This window comes from Phyllostomus hastatus, unplaced genomic scaffold (assembly GCF_019186645.2).
Source record: "Phyllostomus hastatus isolate PE091 unplaced genomic scaffold, TTU_PhHast_1.1 phas_contig_524, whole genome shotgun sequence".
Lineage (NCBI taxonomy): Eukaryota > Metazoa > Chordata > Mammalia > Chiroptera > Phyllostomidae > Phyllostomus > Phyllostomus hastatus.
Window position 1 is genome coordinate 14,176,173 of NW_025333900.1, and position 22,561 is coordinate 14,198,733.

At 34.5% G+C, this 22,561-nt stretch overlaps 1 protein-coding gene across 11 annotated transcripts in view; it reads left to right on the forward strand.

Annotated features, from left to right (window-relative positions):
- The window catches only part of EVI5 (ecotropic viral integration site 5), a 211,714-nt gene that overhangs the window by 130,155 nt on the left and 58,998 nt on the right, over nt 1–22,561 (forward strand). For all 11 annotated transcript variants that reach the window (XM_045847085.1, XM_045847078.1, XM_045847076.1 and 8 more), the window contains one exon: nt 5,379–5,474. In XM_045847085.1, the coding sequence (XP_045703041.1) occupies nt 5,379–5,474 (96 nt within the window). The remainder of the gene's footprint in view (nt 1–5,378; nt 5,475–22,561) is intronic.

A 22,561-nucleotide genomic window follows, 5' to 3' on the forward strand; every position in this document is an offset into this window, starting at 1 on the left:
AGATTTCAAGAATGACCAGTGTTTTGTTACTCTAGCTCCTAGTATATTCTGATAAAGTGTGTGTGTTTCACCTTGTGATGCTGGAACAATTTAGAAACAACCCTAACTTTCAGGGAAGTCAGTCCTTCAGTCACATAAACCTGACTAATTTTCATTTAGTTTTATATGATTATAGCTTATTATTTGTTGATAAGCAATTATGAAAGTTCATTTTATTTTTCATTTATTTAAAATGTCAGGATACTTTTTAATATTAATGTTATTCTTCTGTAACTGAATTTGAACATTCCCATTTAAAGATGAAATAGTACAAGTCTATGATCCTCAATATGAAAATCCCAAACACTATAAACGCAAAGGTTTTTTTTCATAAATTTTATACAGATTCATTTGGAAGCAAAACCTGACTTGAACTGAAGTATGGTCACTTATCATTTTTAAATATCTCAGCTGGTGTGGGTATTTATGCTTTACTGCTTCACTGTGTTGAGCATGAGTGTACTGTCTCATTGTGGATGCTGCCTCAGATCCCACTGGGCAGGACTAATGTATGGTTTATACACCATATTACTTTTCCAAAAATCTAAAAAACCTGAGATTTCATAATACACATGGTTCCCAAGATTTCGGTAATGAGACCATGGAATTTTCTACATAAATTGAAAATTGAAGATTATGGAAAGATTGTAGATTCTCTAGTTCTATATGTAGATACATATGTATATACAGATATATATATCTGTATATACATAGACACAAATATATAAACATACATGAGAAAATGTATATTAATTTATATACAAACTTGTAAAATTGTGTAATAAATAATGTTAAGTGAGGAGAGTGAATCAAGGTATTTTACTATGATTATAATGGTAGTATCATAACATCCCCATTCCCTTCTGTCTCATTCTCCTCCTGCCCTTACCCATATACCTCTTATTTTTTCCCAGGTAATGCTTTTATTATTTTTTGATAAGTCCTTTTAGAGTTTCTTTTAGGCAAATACTAACAAGTAAAAGTATGTAATTTTTCTTCTCACTTTTTTACATGAATGTTGGCATACTATATGTCTGCTTTTTGCTTTTTTTGTCATATGTTTTATAGAGCTTTAAATAGTCATTGAAGAGTCTTCTCATTAGTTTCCAAGGTGCATTGTTTTTCACTTCATGGATGTACCATAGTATACTTAATTAGGCCCTTATTGAGGGGCACACAGGTTGCTCCCAGTGTTTTGCTACTATAAACAAAGTATAGTGAACAACCTTGAAACATACATAATTTCAGATGTATAGAAATATATCTATACATCCCTATAGGACACATTCCTGTAAACTTTATTGTTTGGTTAATGAGTAAATATATTTCTACTTTTCATAGATTTTTGTCAAGTTACCTTCCTAGGGTTGCATCATTTTGTACTTTGACAAACAGGGCATTCTAATTCCTGTTTCTTCATGTTATTATAAAGTGTGTAGGAAAATCTTTCCATTTTAAATAGATGTAATTTATATATTTTAGGACAGTGATTCTCAAATAGAGTAGGGAGGAGGTGAGATTATGAGACTTCAAAGAATGATGGCAGCTACTCATGTATTCACCAAATATTTGGGCATCTTCTATTTGTCAGTTACTCTTACGGGCACTGGGGGACACAGTAGTGTAGAAGGTGGACATAGTGTTTGTGAGATAATAAGTAAGAATAGATAAGATCATCACTAATGATATACTGCGGACTGGGAATTAAGGGACAGTGGTAATTGAGATCCATTGCCGGAAGGCAGTATCAGAGTTGGGACCTAAAGAGTAGAAAAAAGTCTGTCGATCTTAGTGAAGAGCCAGGAGAAGATCCCTGCATGGCAAGGGCCCCAGTGTTTTAACATTTATTAGAGGGTGTTGCTTGTAGCAATGACTGCAATTTTTTAAAAGAACCACATGTCACTGTATGTGGAAATGGGTTTGGGATGGGGTTGGAGAGAGATTTGACATGAGATCATCAGGTAATAAGAGTATAGGACAGTGGTGCTAGCTCAGGCTCAGATATTGGCAGTTAAACTAAAGAGAACTACATCCACTGAAAATCAGGTTGGAGAGGGGAAAGATTAGGGGAAATTGATATCTAAATTTTTGTTTTTATACCTGACTGATATATTTTTATACAGGTTAACTAAAATCACTAGAGTATAAATGTATCAATTATCTATCGGTATTTAACAAATTACCTCTAAAACTAGTAGCTTGAAATGGCAATAAGCACCAGTACTCTAGAGATTCTGTGGGTCAGAAATTCAGGAGCAACTTAGCTAAGTGGTTGTGGTTTAGTCTCTCATGAGGCTGCAGCCATCTGTTTAACTGAAGTGAGAAGATAAGGATTTTTAGGTGGCCCACTCACATCATTGCAAGGTGGAGCTGGCTGTGGGATAGACCATTGTCCTCAAGGGACTTTCTCTTAGTAAAAGGTACAAGCAAGTAACACACAATGACTGTTTAGTATAGATAGTGCTGTGATCGGGGAGGCATATAGGGTGCTAGAATGGGATTTTAGTGTAGGAGTCATGGTTCAAGGAGGATCAACTAAAGAAATGATTAAGGTGGGACCTTAGGGATGTATAGGAGTTAGTTCAAGGAAAGGCAACAGAGTTCATTCGGGAAAGGGAATAGCATGTGTGAAGAATGAAGTGAAAAAGAACAACATGTTGCTTGAACTAAAAAAAGTTTTTTTCTAGCTGGAGGGGGAGTGAGGAACAGTGGTAAGATATGAAGGTAGACAGTAAAGGGGGAGCCCAATCATACAGAGTTTTGGACACCCGTATAAGGACCTGGAATGTTGTCTCAAGATCAGTGGAATACCATTAAAGTGTTTAAAATAAGGGGGTGACAAGACTAGATTTGAATTTTAGTAAGCATAGATGCTGGTGTGCTGGAGCCAACTAGGTAAAAGTTTGCAAGAACCAATCACTAAATTTTTTAGAATTTTGTGACATGTTTGTTAAACAGCTATATTAAAACTTACTTAATGTAATTAAATTATGGTAGAACAGAGGTAATAAACACTCAGACATCATTTCCTAATTATTTTGCATTTTACTGTTACCTGTGCTTTTGAGGTTATTTATACCTGTTGTAGCTGTATGGTGGAAATACCCCACAACAGTGTACTACTGCACATTTCTTCCCAAGGCTGTGTTTCAGTCATGTTATGTTGGCAGCTTGAAAGGAGCCATAGTGAAAGTATTTACACCAGATAAATTGGCAAACTACATATCAGGGCTTGATTTATTGTTTTGTTGATTGTCTAGACCAGGAGTTGGCAAACTATAGCCCATGGCCCAAATCTGTCTGGCTGCCTGTTTTTGTAAATAAAGTTTTATTGGAATACAGCCTGTTCATTCATTAATGTACTGTCAATGGCCATTTTCATACTCCAGTGGCAAATAAAATAGTTGTGATAGACTGTATGGCCATCAGGTCTAAAATATTTACTGTCTGACCCTTTAAGGCAGGGATGTCAAACTCATTTTCACCACATCAGCCTCGAGTTTACCTTCAAAGGGCCAAATGTAATTTTAGGACTGTGTAAGTGTAATTACTCCTTAACAGTTAAGGGAGAGCTCAGTGCTGCCACTGGGTAGAAACAAGGTTCCGGGCCAGATAAAACAAAGTGGAGGGCTGGACTCGGCCTGCCAGCCTTGTGTTTGCCACCTGTGCTTTAAGGGAAAGTTTTTCACTCCTGCTCTAGGCTAATAATGCAGATTAAAGCTTAAAAGTTTGTTGTATCTTCAGCCTTTACATTGTGAATAGTACAAAATGTTAAAGAAATTTTCTTCTATTTATTACTATTACCGGAATCAGCAAAAACTTGCTCATTGACAAATGAGTGAAATTCTAACATGTCTTCCTAATTTCACTTCCATCTTAACTCTAACATAAAACAAAAATACTTAACCAGTGTACATATCAAAACTTCACTTATTCCTCAATTTCAACCATAGGTGGCTTATGGATACAAGAGTTTGGCAAAAATAAGTCAACATATTCCATGAGAATATACTGACTATCTAGAGTTTATAATAATGAGTATTGAATGTCTTATTATGTGAGTATTTTGTACTATACACCCTTTATATCAGTTTGTATTAAAATATATAATACACTTATGCATAAACACATGTACACACACAGATACATGCAAATGCACGTGAGCGTGCGCGCACACACACACACACACACACACATCACTGGGAGCTGGTTGGTAAACATTTATCAGCATAGCATTGGGTACAGAGACTACATGTTTTGGCCACATGCAAATTTACAAAATATTTAAAGCAGTATTTGCTTGAAGTAAAGTACCAATATCATATCTGAGATACAAAATAAATATAAATTTTCAAAGATTCTATTTATTTATTTTTAGAGAGAGGGAAAGGGAGGGAGAAAGAGAGAGAGAGAAACATCAATCACTTGCCTCTTGCATGCCCCCAGCCAGGAACCTAGCTCGAAACCCAGACATATGCTCTGACTGGGAATTGAACCCATTACCTTTCAGTTTGTGGGATGATGCCCAGCCCACTGAGCCACAACAGTCAGGGCAATATAAATTTTTATTTAAAAGCTTAATTATTATACTTTTATTAAATTTAGTATTTTTAAAAATTTTGATACTATAATACTGTCAATATTATATGATGACCATGCTACATATTTTGGATACTAAGTGACTGATAAATTTTATCTGAAGTTAATGGGGGAGCAAAATATTTTTGCATACCCTTTTCCTCTGCCATATTTCCTTGTTATTTCTGGATTACTATTATTTCTCATATATATATTGTAGAATATGGTTTTAGAGGTTTTCTTTTGTGAAATTTTGAGGTGGTAGGTAAATATTACGCAGAATTGTGACATAGTCTAATATTCTTTCTAATATAATGTAAATGTTCATTATCGTTTGTTATTTCAGAAAGAATATAATTTTTAAAATATTATCTAGCTAACATACTGTTAGTATCCATATTCTCCATTAGTCTGCTGTCTTAGTTACTTAACTGTTTGAAAGTTTTCCATAATTGTTCTTTAATAAAAACTTAACTTTTACAGTCAACAGTAACTTGAATACTTTTAAATAAGTTAATTTTTAATTTAAAGATCTTGAGCAATATTTGTTTATATGAATGGTATTTCTTAATATTTAAAAATGGAAAGCTGTTCTATATATTCTTCATTTCATATTAAGTTTAGGAGATAATGGCTTTTCTCTCATTTATCATGGGCTTATTTGTTTTTTAAATTTTGAAATAAATGACATCATTTATGTTTTATTATTAGTTTGATTTACTATACAGTTTGTTATTGGTTTGTTTTGTTCGTTACCCTAGAACAAGGAAGAAGTGATGGCTGTGAGACTCCGAGAAGCAGACAGCATAGCTGCTGTGGCTGAACTACAGCAGCACATTGCTGAACTTGAAATCCAGGTACCATATGAAAATAATAAAGTATACATAAAAAGAATACAATTGTTTTCTGTTCCGTCTGCACGGAAATAGTGACTTACATCTTCATTCAAAGAGTGACTGTGATTCTGTTTTTAACACTTATTCATTTCCAAATCCATGTTTTTTATTGTGGTAAAAAACATAGCACATTTTAAAGTGTACAGTTCTGTGACATTCAGTGTGTTCACATTGTTGTGCAAGCAATCTCCTGAACTGTTTTCAGCTTGCAAAATTTAAACTCGACACCAGGGGTGTCAAACTCATTTTCACCAGGAGTCACATCTGCCTCACGGTTGCCTTCAAAGGGCTGAATGTAATTTCAACTCCTTAACAGTTAAGGAGTAGTTATATTTATACAGTCCTAAAATTATTTCAGTCCTTTGAAGGCAACTGCAAGGCTAATGTGGCCCCCCAGTGAAAATGACTTTGACACCCCTGCAGTCTACACCCATTAACCAGCTCCCTGTTCTCCTCTTCCCCCAACTCCTGGAAAACACTCATTTTTCTTTCTGCCTCTCAATTTGACTACTTTAGGTACCACATATAAGTAAGATCATTCAGTATTTATCCTTTTGTGACTGGCTTATTTCACTTAGCGTAATGTCATTAAGGTTAGTCCATGTTTGTAATATGTGTCAGAATTCCCTTCTTTTTTAAAGCTGAATAATACTCCATTGTATGTGTGTGCCACATTTTGTTTACCTATTTGTCCATTGATGAACATTTGGGTTGCCTCCACCTTTTTAGCTGTTGTCAGTAATGCTGCTATGAACATGGTGTACAAATATGTTTGAGCTCCTGCTTTCATTTCTTTGGGGCACATACCTATAAGTGGAATTGCTGGATCATGTGGCAATTCTAAATGTAATTTTTTTTGAGAAATCACTGTACTGTTTTTCATAGCAACTGCATCATTTTTCATTCCCACCAGCAATGCACAAGGGTCTCAGTTTCTTCACATCCTCACCAATACTTACTAATTTTGTTTCATTTTTTAAATAACAGCCATCCTTACAGGTGTGACTAGTATCTCATTGTGGTTTTATTTTTCATTTCCCTAATGATTCCCAATATCCCTAAAGATGCCCAATATCGCTATATTGATCATCTTTTCATGTGCTTATTTGCCTTTTGTGTAGCTTCTTTAGAGAAATGTCTATTCAAGTCTTGGCCCATTTTTCTTTTTAGATTTATTTATTTTTAGAGAGGGCAAGGGAGGGAGAAAGAGAGGGACAGAAATATCAATGTGTGGTTGCCTGTCTTGCACTTCCTACCGGGGACCTGGCCTGCAACCCAGGCATGTGTCCTGTCTGGGAATTGAGCCTGCAACCGTTGGTTTGAGGGACAGTACTCCAACCAACTGAGCCACACCAGCCTCAGATGCATGGTTTACAAACATTTTCTCCCATTTCATGAGTTACCTTTTTGCTCTGTAATTTCCCTTTGATGTACAAAAGGTTTTATTTTATTTAAGTCCTACTTACATGTTTTTTTTTTTGTTGCCTGTGCTCCAAGTCCATTTTTTAATGATAATTTATCACATTTTTACATTGTCAAAGCTATTTTAAAAAGAAAATTCAAAGCTTTAAAAACAAATGTGTCTTCAATGAATGCGTAAATGGAAAAATAGCGATGTCTTTCTTTCCCTTCCTTCTTCCTTCCCCCTCTCTCTCTAAAATCAATAAATTTTTTAAAAAAGGTTCTAAAAATAAACATTTTGTTACTTATGTCCTACTTCTTATTGTACTATATAAGGTACATTTCCAATATAGGAAAAGTACTATGCTTAAAATCTTATTTCTTTCACAGTTTTTTATTATGTTCTGTTCCAAGCCATAAATATAGTTTTCTCCTCACCTGAAAAATCTTTTTATTCTTAAGTTTCAATTCAAAATTCAATGAATTCCTAAGACTTACTTATTATATTATAACCCTCCCTTTTTTAAGATTTTATTTATTTATTTTAGAGAGAGGGGAAGGGAGAGACAAAGAAATGGAGAGAAACATCAATGTGTGGTTGACTCTCACTCGACCCCTACTGGGGACCTGGCCTGCAAACAAGGCATGTGCCCTGATTAGGAACTGAACTAGCCACCCTTTGGTTTGCAGCCTGTACTCAATCCACTGACCTACACCAGCCAGGGTATAACCTCTCTTTTGATCTGGGTCAAAAGTAATCACAACACATTATGGTTTGTATAAGTTTATAAAAAGATATGCTTTATGTTTTGTTGATAATATTCCCCATAAAGTATCACATATTCAGAAAAACTTAGAACATGCATAATATATTTGTAATCAGCTTTTTAAATCATGCTATCATGTGCAATTCTAGTTTAATCTGTACAATAGCACAGATTAATATCTGTACTATTCTTTCTAACATCAAGAAAATTATAAAAGTTTGCCACATACCTATACATATTAGTCACAAAATTTAAATCACTTTTTTTGTTTATTCTGAAATACTTATTAAAATGAAGAACTTAGTATGATGCATGCTTTATTTAAAATGGAATATAACATGTCATTTTTGAAAAATAGAACAGAATGATACATGAAATTTTTATTATGAATAGCAAGCAGTGTGTTAGTATCAAACAGCACTTAAGTGACCATTGAAATCCTATCTGCTAAACTCACTGTTATTTTTTGGTATTTATCTTGCTTAAACTTACCTCATTTGTCATTGTTGAGCTCTCATACTCTTTGCATTCCCTTCACTTTCCTAACACCACTCACTTTTGACTTTCTTCAGTCTTTCAACTGTTCTTTTGTCTTTTCTCTCAGCCCTGAGTCTTTGTATTCTTCGGAGATTCCAAGTTTCAGGTTTTTTAGAAACAGTGTTCAAATGAAGAGTCTCTCTCATGTGGCTTCAGGAGCCGCCTTTACAAGTGAACCCTACTATGTCTCCAGCCCTAGCATGTTTTCCCTAATCATTAATTTCTACACTTTAAAAAAATTATTAACAAAATACAGAGAAGTTCATAAATGAAGCAAAATTATAACATATCTTTAAAAATGTTACCCAGCCCTGGTTGGTGTGGCTCAGTGGATCGAGCACCAGCCTGTGAACCAAAAGATTGCCGGTTCAATTCCCAGTGAGGTCATATGCCTAGGTTGCGGGCCAGGTCTCCAGCAAGGGGCGCATGAGAGGCAACTGCACATTGATGTTTCTCTCCCTTTCTTTCTCCCTCCCTACCCCTCTCTAAAATAAAAAAATAAAAATCTTAAAAAAAAATGTTACCCATAAGGCCACTGTAGAGAATATTGCCTATACCCCAAAAATCTACCCTGTCACACCCTATTCCCTTATCCTGAATTTTATGGTAATCCTAAAATTTATGGTGATTACCATCAAACTCTTTATAGTTGTTTCATTTTTGTATGCATCTCTGATCCACAATTTAGTTTTCCCTGTTTCTGAATTTTGTATAGTCATATTGAATAATTTCATATTTTGTCTCTTCTTTCTTTGTTCAACATTATTTTAGTAAGAGTAATCATTTTTATTGTTGTACATCTTCTATTTTATGAATACATCACAATGTATTTATCCATTCTAATATTAGTGGCCATTTGGGAATTTCCAGATCAGGACCATTATGAACAATGCTGTGATTACAAGCAGTCCTGTACACTGTACTGCTCACCTGTACACAAGTTCCTCCAGCATGTGTACCAAGGTGTGGGATGGCTGGGTCAGAGAGCGTGCAGATCTTCAACTGTATTTTCCAGAGTGCACCAGATTAAACACCCAACAGCAGTGCATGAAAGTTCTTGTTCCATATCCTCCCCCAACACTTGATAGTGTCATTTTGATTTCTGCCAGTCTGGAGGGTATGCAGTGATATTTGTTCATGGTTTTAATTTCCATTGGCCTGACACTAATAGATTTGGCCATTTGGATTTCCTCTTTTGTGAAGTGCCTGTTAAAGTCTTCTGCGTATATTTTTCTATTGGGTTGTCTTTTCCTATGGATGAGTTCTTTATATATTGATGTTATTTTTTGCATATTTCTACTCTCTGTTGTTTCTTTTTAATGTATGGTATCTTGATGAGTAGACCAGTAGTTTTAATGGACAGTAGATAGCTCCACATGGAAATTATACAGACACTTCATATTCACCATGTTTACAATCAAATGTGTTCCTATTCCAACCAAATTGTTTTCTTCTTTTATATCTCACATCTTAACCAGTGGTATCATGAATTACTGAATTATTCAAAGTAGTAGGAATTTCACTTATGCTTTTCTTACCCGGTACCATATATACCAGGGCCATTATATAGTGTGTGCAAATTTTCAACTTTGCCTGATAATACCCAAATATCTTACCAAGTGCTTGTGCTAGTTAGCATTTCCACCATCATTTTACCTCCTCACCTGCTGTTGTAGATTTGCCTTCAAATTCTTAATAACTCATACAGATTAAAGTCCAGCTCTTCATCTTCAAAAGAGAAAAATCCTGAGTAAATCTAAAACTAAATCAAAGGTAATTTTAATTATTTCAAAGACATTTTAAAAATCTTTCTTAGCCTTTCTTAGCTTCCCCACCTCTTCCACCCCCTTAAGTCATCTGCCCCCAGCAACTGTCTGGTAACTTTCTAACCAGGTTCCTTTTCTGTAGCCTCAGCTCTTCCACTGAGCTACCAGAGTTGTCTTTGCAAATCATAAAAACTTTACTGACTGTCTTTTACCTACCAAATCACATCAAAGCTCCTTAGCATAAAATACTTATCTTTTCTTTATTGCTCAAACCTGCATTTCTAACTTGATCTGTCAACATTACCTCCCCATCCTTCCTCTCCACCTCCTACACACATAAATTCTCCTTTCAAAATTTTCACGTTCTCTCAAAATTCTGTACCATCCTACACACTGCTCTACCTTCATAAATTGCTGTATTTTTCTGTACCTCCTAGTCCTCTGCTTTTGAGGTATTTCTGCTAAATTCTCCTTCACTAGCTTACTATTAATACTTAGTAAATGTATTTTCAGTAAACATCTTAATGATTCACTTTTACTCATTTATTTACTTACTACATGCAGATTAAGATCCATAAATAGATCTTTTGTTAAAACCTGAAACTCCTTTTTGAATTCTAAGAATAATGTATTTTAGATTATTCTGAGTAAAGGAAATAGATCAACTTTCAAGTACCACTAGGGGGAGAACTCAACTCAGTCAAACTTTTTATACTTCAAATCTCTTCAGACCAACCCTTCAATTACTGTTACTCTCTTGTGCGTAAAATGTTTCAAACTCTTCATTTAATAAAATATTACATAATCTGTTCTTTGGTATAATAAAGACTGCTTTTAAATGTAGTTATGAAATTATACTTTTGCAAATGTCATATTTAGATGAGGAAATACATTAGATGAAGAAATATTCATTTTTATAAACACTGTAGCATTATGTAGTAGATATACTTATGAGACTGAGGTTTATTAAATTTGGTTTAAAGGTTCGATAGTCAGCTTGACACTTTCTGATTTAAAGTCCAAAGTCTTCCCCCATGTTATTGTTCTGAGATAACTACATCTGTCATATACTCTACATTCTTCGTGACAATGCTTTTGCCCCTGTCTGTGGGAGCTGTTTTATATAGGGTCTCACAGTGCTTTTCCTAAGTGTAGCAGCTTTCAGATTTTGGCCATTTTCCTAGAACTGTTTGTCAAAGTTATCACCTAAGTTTTTTCCTTCTGAAACAGAATGACAATTGTTAGTAGATTTTAGTCACCATTATTCTATAAGTGCTTATTTGGGTTGAACTCGAAGGCTCCAGTGTATATTGCTTTAATATTTTATTACAATTCAGAGTTACTATTATGAAGTTAAATACTGTATAATCCTCTTACCATATTCAGATGTCTATTATTTTCTTAGATAAAGCTCCTTTGGCCAAATTTCTATGTAAAATAACATTCCTGTTTTAAACACTGTACTCATGTTGCTTTATATTTTTTCAAAACAGTTTTTTGCCATAAATGATACATTTTTGTTATTCACATTTCCCACCAGAATGGAGGTTTCATGAGAGGAATTTTTACCTGTCTTATTTCATTTCTGTTTTCCTCCAGGCTTGGTGTGTAATGCCTGGTGCACAGCCACCACTCAAATATTTGTATTTGAAGAAATTAAAGGAATGTAATGATTTACTCATCTGCTGTTGTTTCTACAAGTGATTTTTAATGTATGCAATTTGAGTATTCAAATATTTAAAATTCAGGTGTTATCATTATATTCACACATGTATCAATTTGCATACATTCTTTTTTCCATAGGTCACTACTTGTTAGGAAGGTTAAATGAATTCAGACTCAGGCTAAATGCATTTATCATTATACAGAAGGGGTTATTGACCCTGGGTTCCTTCTTTGAAATGTCATTGGATAGAATTCAAACCTCTGAAAATTCAGGTACATTTATTGTTGATGTTAATGGCTTTAATTACATATAGACTAATGGCTGTTATCTTTTAAAGGAAAAATTTGGTTTGTTTGTTTTTTTCTTGCTATCTGCACATATACTTCACAACTAATTTTCTGGTTGAATGTCTCAGGCTAATGGAATTTCTTTAAATAGTTTGCAAAAATAATTATAATATGCCCTGATCAGAATAAAAAGCTTCAAGAAATTTAATTATTATTAAGAACAAGACTTCAGAATCCTAAATGACTCTGTGGTCACAATTTGTTGTCTTTTTGTTTTCTTAAAATTGCTAGAGATTTTGTATTGGTTAACAGTATATATTTGGAAGTCAGACTTCTTATTAACTATCTCTTTAACAAGTTACTATTTTTATTTACTCATTCAAAACTGAGGAACCTACAGTTACCTCAGAGTTGTTGGGATTAAATGAGAAAGCATGTGTAAAGTGTTCTTTCTCCCCTAACTAGTCTCCAGGAAAAAAAGCTCATAGATGACCTTATATATAAAAAAGAAACCACACTCAACATTGTAGAGGATTCCAAAAATTACAACCTAACTTGAAAGTACAGAAAGTATTTTTGTTCCCTTTAAGATAATTTTTATTCACCCCAGATAATGAATTTATTCCTTTGCAAGAATTGTATATAATGTCAAATTAAGAATCACTTTGACTTTTTAGTTTTTCCTAAAATGTACATTTTAGTGAGCGTATTTCTGTTCACTGTAAACCATGTTATTAAACCTACTTTTTATTTTTAATGTATTTTCCATTTGGGGGAACATAGACTTTATTACTTGTAACTTTTAATTCTTAATTCTTCTATGATACTAATAATAAAAGTTTTAATAGCTAGCATCATTGATTGCTTAAAACATGTCAAGCAGTGTTCTTATACTTAAGTGTACGGGCTCATTAGAACCTAATATAAACAAAGATTTGAAGCAGATGAGGCATGCAGATTTAAAGGGAAAAGAATTTCCTAGTGAGGGAATAGTTTGGGCAGAAGGCCTAAGGCCAAGAGTATGTGTAGTCTCTCCGTGCAGTCAGAGGGGAAGTGGGGGAAGTCTGAGAGGTAAATAGGGCAGATTGCGTAGGGCTGAAGAATTTAGGCCTTTTTCTGAGTAAGATGGAAAGTCATTGGAGGATTTTGAGCTTATGAGTGATCAGTTAGATGACATTTAACTGATTGAAATTTTGAACTGATTAAAAAAAAATGATTGCAAGAATTCATAGTATTTACATGCAAGGAAATGGTGGTTAAAAATTATTTCCTCCTCTTAATGGAATTTTCTACCTTTATTATAGAGATCCACATGTTATTTAACAGTTGAGGACTTTATTTTTACATTAATACTTAATAGAACTCTCCACTTTCTAGGTTATGGAACAAAGCTCAGAACAGGTAATTGTGCTCAACTAGTTGAAGAAAATAGATGAAAATTGAACCCAAGCCTTCTGGTATTTAACCTGGAGTTGATTTTATATTTTAGTTATTATAAAAAGATAAATACAGGGTTGGGCAAAAGTAGGTTTACAATTGTTTGTATGGGAAATTAAACAATAAATAATAATACAAGAATAAATTCTGTGTTTCATGTACTCAGATCTGTAAAAGAAACCTACTTTTGCTCACCCCTGTATAATAACTTCTCATTACCATATTAAAAGCTTCTGTGGGCTAAGCACATCCGTGAATTAATTCTGCTTTGTTCTAAATAATGGAAAGTTTTTCATTTAAAACGGTTTAGTTCTACTCAAATCCAACTTTTTGTTCTTTTCCTGGTACCCAGTCACATTTACCCACTTTGGTTAGTTAGCCCAGCAGATAACCTCTAGGGATGCCTCAGATGGGCAATACCCCAACCACTCTTGGCTTAAAAACACCCACTCAAAATTCTGTTCTGACATAAAGTGAGGGAGTTAGGTTTAAATCAGTGTGCCGAGATCAGCATGCAGTTTTGACAGAGATGGAGAGGAAGTGATAAAATCTTTACTATTGAACTTTAAACTAGTGTATATTTTAATAATGTTACATTACCATGACATTACTAAATGATGGAGTTTATCATATAACTTTGTCATCAATTCATGCTTTCCAACTTCCTGTGCTAGTTTGTTAGTTTCACAACAGGTGATAGTTCATATGCCAATCTGGCTAACAAATTTCTTTTTGGAGGATTTTTCCCCCTTGAAGCACAGTGTTTTCTGTTTTGAGCAACTTACTTGAATATTAAAATATTTTTCTTTTTTCTTTAACAATTCTCTCAAAATTTTAAGCATTTTTAAATTAGAGATATTTATTCTGTAATCTTATCTAGTCTTACCACAAGTTCTCAACAAAGGAAGTTAGGTATATAGCGTTTTTTACTTAGCTTGCTGTCTAGTCATGAGGTGCAGTCATACCTCGGTACACATCGACTTCAGAGCTCATCAAACCCTGTACTCATCACATTTTGATGAGAAAAAAAATGTTTCAGCACTCAGCGCCCTCTCTTGTAATGAAACTGAGGTTGACATTAGTCTCACAGTAGCTTATGAGCAGTTCCACACTTGTCAGTTTTGGCACTCATCACAAGTTCTGGAACGAATTAGCGATGAGTACCCAGATACTACACTGTATTATACACTGTATTATAAAATTCAGTTAAAATTTTTTTTTGTACTAATGTGCTCAGAGATGATTCTTTGGTTTTCAACTTTAGTATGTAGTTAAATATAAAGGGATTAAATATCTAGAGGTTTTTAAGACATTACTGTTTTCTTGAAATGAAGGATATTATTCAGATACCTCAAACCAACTCATAGTAGCATCTGGAAAATTAGTAAAGGGAGGTTAGAATCTTAAGTACCATAATACCAGTGATTGTCTTTGTGTTATTAAAAATTAGTTTTTGTACACCTAGCACACAGATCTTGGTTTCTAACACCATTTCCAATAAACGACACCAATGTTTCTTGGAGAAACAGCTGATTCCAGGACTGAAACAAGAAAAATACAAGATGAACCTGGAGCATCTTATAATGCCAGAAAGTAAAGAAGTGCTCAAAAACTAAACAAAACTCTACATTAATAGGAGCATGCTACCTTTAGCATGCTCCTATTAATGACAGAGAGGAGCCACCTGAAAGAGCTCCCAATCATCAAAGGTGGAACCTTGTTTAAAGTAGTAGTGGGTTATAGGTCAAAGTATAAATACATATCCATGAGTCCATACTGGTATAAATAATGAGTGAATAAATTAATAAACGGAGGAGAAGAGATACATCTCTGTGCGGAAGAATTCTAAATGCTCTGCCCTCAAGGAGTAAAAGCATAGATCCCTCCTGCTGAAGTGTGGGCTGTGATGTGCAAAGTGCAGACCCTCCTAAGGGCACAGTATGGAAAGGGCAGCAGAAAATAACTTTATAGTGGAGAAACCTGATAAACGTACTTCACTCAGATGATTAAGGTCAACATTAACAGTTATAAATCCCATTAATAGTATGTACCCATGATATGACATGATAAAAATGACACTACACTTCTCTGGCCTTCCACTAACCCCAAACCCCAATCTTACCATGAGAAAAGTATCATACAAATTTTGATAGTGGGTCATCCTACAGAATGCCTGACCAGTGTTCCTCTAAGCTGTCAAGGTCATCAAAACAGTCTGAGAAACTATCACAGCCAAGAGCAACTTAAGGAGACGTGACAACTCAATGTAATGTGGTTTCCTGCATAGGTGCCTAGAACAGAAAAAGGACAGTAAATTAAAAAAAAAACAACAATTAAGGAACTCTGAATGAAGTATGGAGTTCAGTTAGTAAAACTGTATCAATATTGGTTCCTTAATTGTAACAAACTGATGGAAGAAGTTAATAACAGGGGTACCAGTGCAGGGGGGAAACAGGAACTATGTTCTGAAGTTTTCTGTAAATCTGAAACAGCTCTTTTAAAAAATGTCTATTATAAAAAAGTAGTTTATGTAATTCAATGGTTTGGGAAAATCCCTGGAATTGCATAGAATTTTAAGTATTGGTCACAAAGTTGATCTGTTTTCAATTAAGCTACAATTTATAAGAAATATTTTCTAGCTTTTGGATCTTGTACAAATGCTGATTTTTCATATGTGCCTTTAGCTAGTCCTGTAAGAGACATCACTTTAAAAATGTGTGTGTGTCTGTGTGTCTTCTGAAAAGAATTAAATCAGTCTTAGCACTGAGGAAAAACTTGATTTTCTTTTTTCCATACTTTTCAACTTACCTTATTATTTTCTTTAAAATATTTATATATAGTTTTATTTTTTTCCGGTTACTAAAACAAAGAACGTTCAAATGTTTTGTCCATGACTTCTTCTTTTACTTGCTAAGATTTTTATTAGGGCTACATGAATATTAAGGTCAATCGATTAATTTTTATTAAATTTATTGGGGTGACTTTGGTTAATAAGATTGTATAGGTTTCAAGTGTATATTTCTATAAACAGTCTTCTGTATATTGCATTGCATGCCCACTGTCTGAAGTCAAATCATCTTCTCCTTTACCCTTTACTACCCCTCACCCCCTTCCCTCTGGTAACCTCCATACTATTGTCTGTGTCTATGAGTGTCGATCTTATGTCCCACATGACTGAAATCATATGGTTCTTAGCTTTTTCTGATGAACTTGTTTTGCTAGCATGGTATTCCCAAGGTCCATCGATGTTGTCACAAATGGCAGTATTTCATTTTTCCTTCTGGCTGAGTGGTATTCCATAGTATGTATGCACGACATCTCCTCTATCCAGTCATCTGTCGAAGGATACTTTGGTTATTTTCATGTTTGACAACTGTGAATAATGTTGCAGTGAACATAGGGGTGCATTATTTTTGTGAGTAAATGGTTTTAATTTCAGGGGGTAGATGCCAGAAGAGGGATTGCTGGGTCATATGGTAACTCTATTCTTAATTTTTTAAGGAACCTCCATACTGTTTTCCAGAGTGGTTGTACCAGTTTACATCCCACCAGCAGTGAACGAGGGTTCCGTTTTCTCCACGACCTCTCCAATACTTGTTGTTGCTTGTCTTGTTAATAACAGCCTTTCTAACAGGTGTGAGGTGGTATCACGTTGTAGTTTTGATTTGCATTTCCCTAGTAGCTAGTGAAGTTGAGCATCTTTTCCTAACTGTTGGCAATGACTTTAAATTACAGGAAACTGTTTTAGAAACTTACCAATAGTACCTGATATAGTATGATTTGTTTTTAGATGTTTCAAATGAGTCACCTTGAAGTCACAGAGAGGCTACCGTTTACCACATTTACTATTCTGATTAATTTGTTTTAGGGCAAAGTACAAATCAGTAATGAAAGCTAAGCTGTTGCTATTGATGTTTTAGTAAGGTTATATTGATTAATCACGGTAATCAGCTGTCACGAATTTACTCACATCACTAAGTTTTACTGTAATAATTTCATATGCAGTTATAATTGTCTTAATACATTTGCTTTAATATATGAATTGAAAATATCAAATTAGGATTTAGAAATTGGGCCCCTGCTGCAAGTTAATACGGTTGCCTCTGTGACCGTTGAACATAGTTTCATAATATAGCCTTGAAAAAGAGTATTATTTAACCTTTAAACCAGTCACGAGATTGCCTTTTTATGATCTCTAAAATAGTTTAACTTTTATAGAGGAGACAGAGGTTGGATCTATCTTTCTGTAGCATCATGTTTTTGTTATGTTTTTTTATCTCTGGGTATAATTTAAAATAAATGTAAGCTTTACACTTGCATTTGAGGCTAAGCAACATGCATTGTGTCATGACCCTCCTAACACCACAAAACTTCTGTAATACTGCTCCCAGTGAAAAACCCACATCCTATGTATAACCTTAGATTTATTTTGAAATCTCTATGAAGAGAGCATAGAGAGATTACTAATTGTTTCTGTTATTTCCTTTAAGGGTGTGATGTCTATTTGTAAACTATGTTTTAAGTTTTAAGTTGTCAGGCTTAAAATGTCAAACTACTGATTTCCTAGTCTAAACTTTCTATTTAAAAATTTATTAACTAATTTTAAGTTTCAGTTGAGAAGTGGGTAGTATGTTAGACATCTGTAAAGCAGTCACGAAAGGAGAAAGGAACAAACTACTGGTAGCCAATACTTCTAATACTACTGGCTAGTATACTATTAACCACTGTAAATTTAAACAATAAGCCACCAATTTTGTCTAGTTTTTTGTTCTTGTTTTTATTATTTCCTTACTTCTACTTTAGATTTATTTTTTTATATAACTTCTTAAGATAACTCATACATCCCATATTGTTTTTATTATTTAAAAACATTGGCAATTACTCATCATAGGAGAATGCTTCAACCATAGTTTATGCATTAAACCATAGTTAATCCATACTTGGAATAGTCTGTATCTTTAAGAAAGAATTAAGACCTGTAAGACATATTAAATAAAAACATTATAAATAGTCAAAATTCCATTTGTGTGTGTTTAAAAGGTGTGTGTATTATGTACATATGCATGTGTGTATATGTAAATATTTTGCATTATGTATATATACATGTGTGTATATGTAAACATTTACATACATTGGAATGTTGGTTGTGATACCTGTCAAACTGTTCACAGAGGTGGGAGAGGGCTCGGTGCAAAGGAGTAAGGGTTGGGAGCTTACTTTATATACTATATGAATTTACATGACTACTGTTGTAATTTTTTTTTTTTTTGAAATTTACATGCATTTGAATCATTTTTAAAGTAACTGTTGCTAGAATAGAAATAAGAGTTAGGAGCTCCAAATAATTTTGGAAAAGAGCAGCAAAGAAAACTTGGTCAACCTAGCAAAAGCGCCACACTCTTCTGGTTTACAGTCCCTGAGTTTCCCAGATCCTGCATCCTCCTCTGGCCGAGTCACAAACAACACAGCCCTTCACCTGTTGAGCTGTAGCAACACCAACCACCTTTTTGCTTTTGAAATGAAAATCATTCATCCCTACATCAAGGCTTTTGCTCTTGCTCCTTCTTACATTTGGAATACTGTGCTTCCTTCCTGATCTGCCCAGTGTGGGGTCCTTCTCATTATTTATAGCTCGACTTACAAGTCACCAAATCATAAAAATATTCCATGACCACCTTTTTAGAGTATTCCCTCATGCTGTTACTCTCTATTTTATCATCATCCTTTTTTTTTATTTCAATATCTCTTATCAGTGCCTGAAATTGTCCTCACTTTAAAAATGAACTCATACCCACACATGATATATTCGAACCTTGTTTCTCTTATTTAATGCTGTGTTATACCTTGTACCCTGGCATATACTGGGTGCTCAAAAAATAATTGCTGAATGAAATTAAAGGTGCAGAAAATAGCCATGTATGAGAGAGTTTGATATTGTGTGCTAAAAGAGCAGGTGGCATGTTCTAAATACTTTATATGTAAAGATTCATTTATTTAAGTAAATGTTGCCCCAGAGATAAATTGAAACTGAACCCATAATTTCCTACCCTAGCCATCTAACAAAATATTGGATTGGTCAAAAAATCCGTTGTGGGTTTTTTTTTCTGTAACATAAAAAACACATTTTTTCATTTTCACCAATAACTTTAATGATTTGGGTATTTTGAGTATGTCGACTGTCTCCCACTGTTGGATTCTAGTGGGTAGAGGTCAGAGGTGCTGCTAAACATCTCTAGTGCATTAGGCAGCCCCACAGCAAAGAATTATTTGGTCAAAATGTCAATAGTACCAAGAAACTTTGCAAACCCCTTTTGATATATTTGATCAGTCATAGCACCTTCTCCATACACTGCATAAATCTTTCTTTGCTTTTCAGTTGCATTTTTACCTTTCTTGAAATAATAAAGAATAATACATCAAAAATGTTGGATATTTTCTTCCATCTTTAATATTGAAATGGCTGCACAAAAATTCACCAATTTTGATAAGTAGTTTTAAATATAGGCTGATATGACACCTGTCACAAGACAATCTAACAAAATTGTTTCAAATGAAGTTAAAAAAAAACTAAGTGCTACAAGAGCCATAGTGTGGAAAAAACGTAACAGACTTTTAGGTCAACCTAATAGTAAAAAATAGCTGTTATTGTCTTCTCTTAAGGGAAAAAAACATGGCCTAATGCAATAAGCTTTAAAAATGACAGTTAAGGAAAGAAACAGACTACAGCAAAGAGGCCCACCGGGGCCTGGCTGCTAACCTCAACCATCTCCCCTCTCCTGTTGCACTTGCCAAGTCGTACAGGTAAATCAGCAAAATCCCCCAAAGTTTTGTTTATATCCCAAATGTGGAAAGAAGGAAAATGAACATGTAATTTCCTGACTAAGGAGTTGTAGAAACTTCTGGAAGGAGCAATCCAGTGAAAGAGATGAGAAATTTTAACTAAGGTAAAGGCCCTGGCACAACACAGTGAATTTGGGAAATAAACTGAACTCTAAAACCCAGGTTTTGACATATCCCCCAATTCCGTTATACAAGATATTTAACAAAATCACAGAAGAACATGTAGAGCCCTTGTTCAGTTAGGTTCTTCCTTGCCCCGTGCTAATCCTCAGGCTATAGAAAAGTGAGAACAAACTTGAGTTGGAGGGCAAAGAAAGTAGTTTTTAAATGTGGCGGAAAGCATTAATAAGTAAACCATTTGTTAAAGTGCATGGATATCTGGACAGTCACCTAGCCATGAGCATGGTGAGAAGAAAGGGCACAGCAGTGTGTTGTATGTTATTAAAGCAGAAAAAGAGAAAGAAACACCATTCAGAGAGATCCTGACCAAAAAGAAAGGTAATTCAGGGATGAGAGGAATTAAATTGCTTCACACGACAAAACAACTAAACATGAATTCAATAAAATTAAATTATCAAAAGATAATAAAAACATATAATGAGGTGGGAAGGAAGATTGTACCATTAATGAAACAAATCAAAGTCTAATGCATCATTGCCAAAACCACAAAAGAATAGTCTACTCAATAGACAATGCTAAAAAGTGGAATAAAGGCATGGAAGGGAAACTTGAGATGAAGTGACTATAGAGATTAAGAATGTAAAACAAGTATTAGCTCATAGGTACAGATGACATATTATCTAACACTAAGGAAAGTTGATGTCCCACAACAAATGGAAAGAAGGTATTCAAAACTATAAACAAAAAGAGGTCCCTGAAATTAAGGAAAATTCAAATATTTGGATTAAAAGGACACCCACCCTACGTTCTAGGAAAATTGGACACAGAGTGTCCCACACTCTTAGAACAAATTTCCCGCTGAGTTGTATGGGAAGACAAAGACTTGTCCTCCAGATTTCTCATAGCGTGTTCAATGCCAGTGACCTGTGAAGCAATGGCTGTGCTGCACTCTGCAATACGATGGCCATTAGCCACATATAGTAATTTAAACTAATTTAAATTAAACAAAATTTAAATCAGTCCCTCAATTTCAATAGCACAGTAGCCTCATCTACGGTAGCTACTAACTACCATATGAGACAGTGCAGATAGACAACATTTCCATTACCCCAGGAAGTTTGCTCAGTGCTAGTGTATAAAAGTCTGACTTTGGGTGACCCCAAAATATTATAGCCAAACAAGATGTCTTTTAAATAATATATTAAAGAAACATGTTGGCATTTTGCAGCATGGAAGGACTGATGGGATACTATTCTCATGATCCTTAAAAAAAAACTAGATAGTGAAATCCAGCTTAAAACAAGTCAAAATAAAGAACTAAGAAATGCAGATGCTATTTGAAAACGTGGGTGGTAAATAGTGAATTAATTTAAATAGAGAAAGATACATGAATAACATAAAAGAAGCAACACCATTTTTAGAAAACAATTTTAGCACATACCCTGCTGTGATGTGTCTCACAAATAAGGGACTAGGAGTGAAACCCGACTTCTACCCCTGGCTTTTTCATAACGAGCCATGTGATCCTCAGTAAGTAAGCCAGCCCCTGAGTCTGTTTAATCCTCTAGTGCTGTCGGAGCCAGGTTGTGTGTAGGTCAAGCCATCTATGAGGACAGCACAGATAAAAGGGCCTGCCAAAAAAGAGAACTTGTTATTAGTTTATCAAAGTAGAGATAATCTTGCTAAAAGAGAAACAAATGATGGTAAGAATCGCAAGTATGGAAACAACAGGACTAGACCATAATGATCATCAAGTTGGAAGAAGAGGATCTAGGAAAATAACAGTGGTGGGTACTAAAATGACAAAGATGAAATGATGTTTATATAGGTCTAGAAAGGCTTTTTGGAACTAGTTCTTCAAAAGTCTTGGTATCCCAAGGCAGCGCTCCCCAATGGTCTTGTCAGGTCTTAACTCAACCAAGCCGACAGTGTTCATCATTAGTAAACAGGATGTATTGCCCTCTGTCCTTTCCTGAGATGGGGAAAAAGTGAGGCAACAGCTGCTTTGCACTACACAAGAGCACCTATTTGGAATTTAATTTCGTGGTATTAAAAGCAAAAAACAGTGCACCCTTTGATAGCTTAGTTGGTAGCATAAAAAACAAAAAACAAAGCCAAGAAACAAGTGCAGATGAGTCTTTCACTGAGATGATGACCCCCATGACATGGAATGTGAGGATATTAAAATAGGACAATTGCAGCTATCCAGAAGATGAAACATATAATC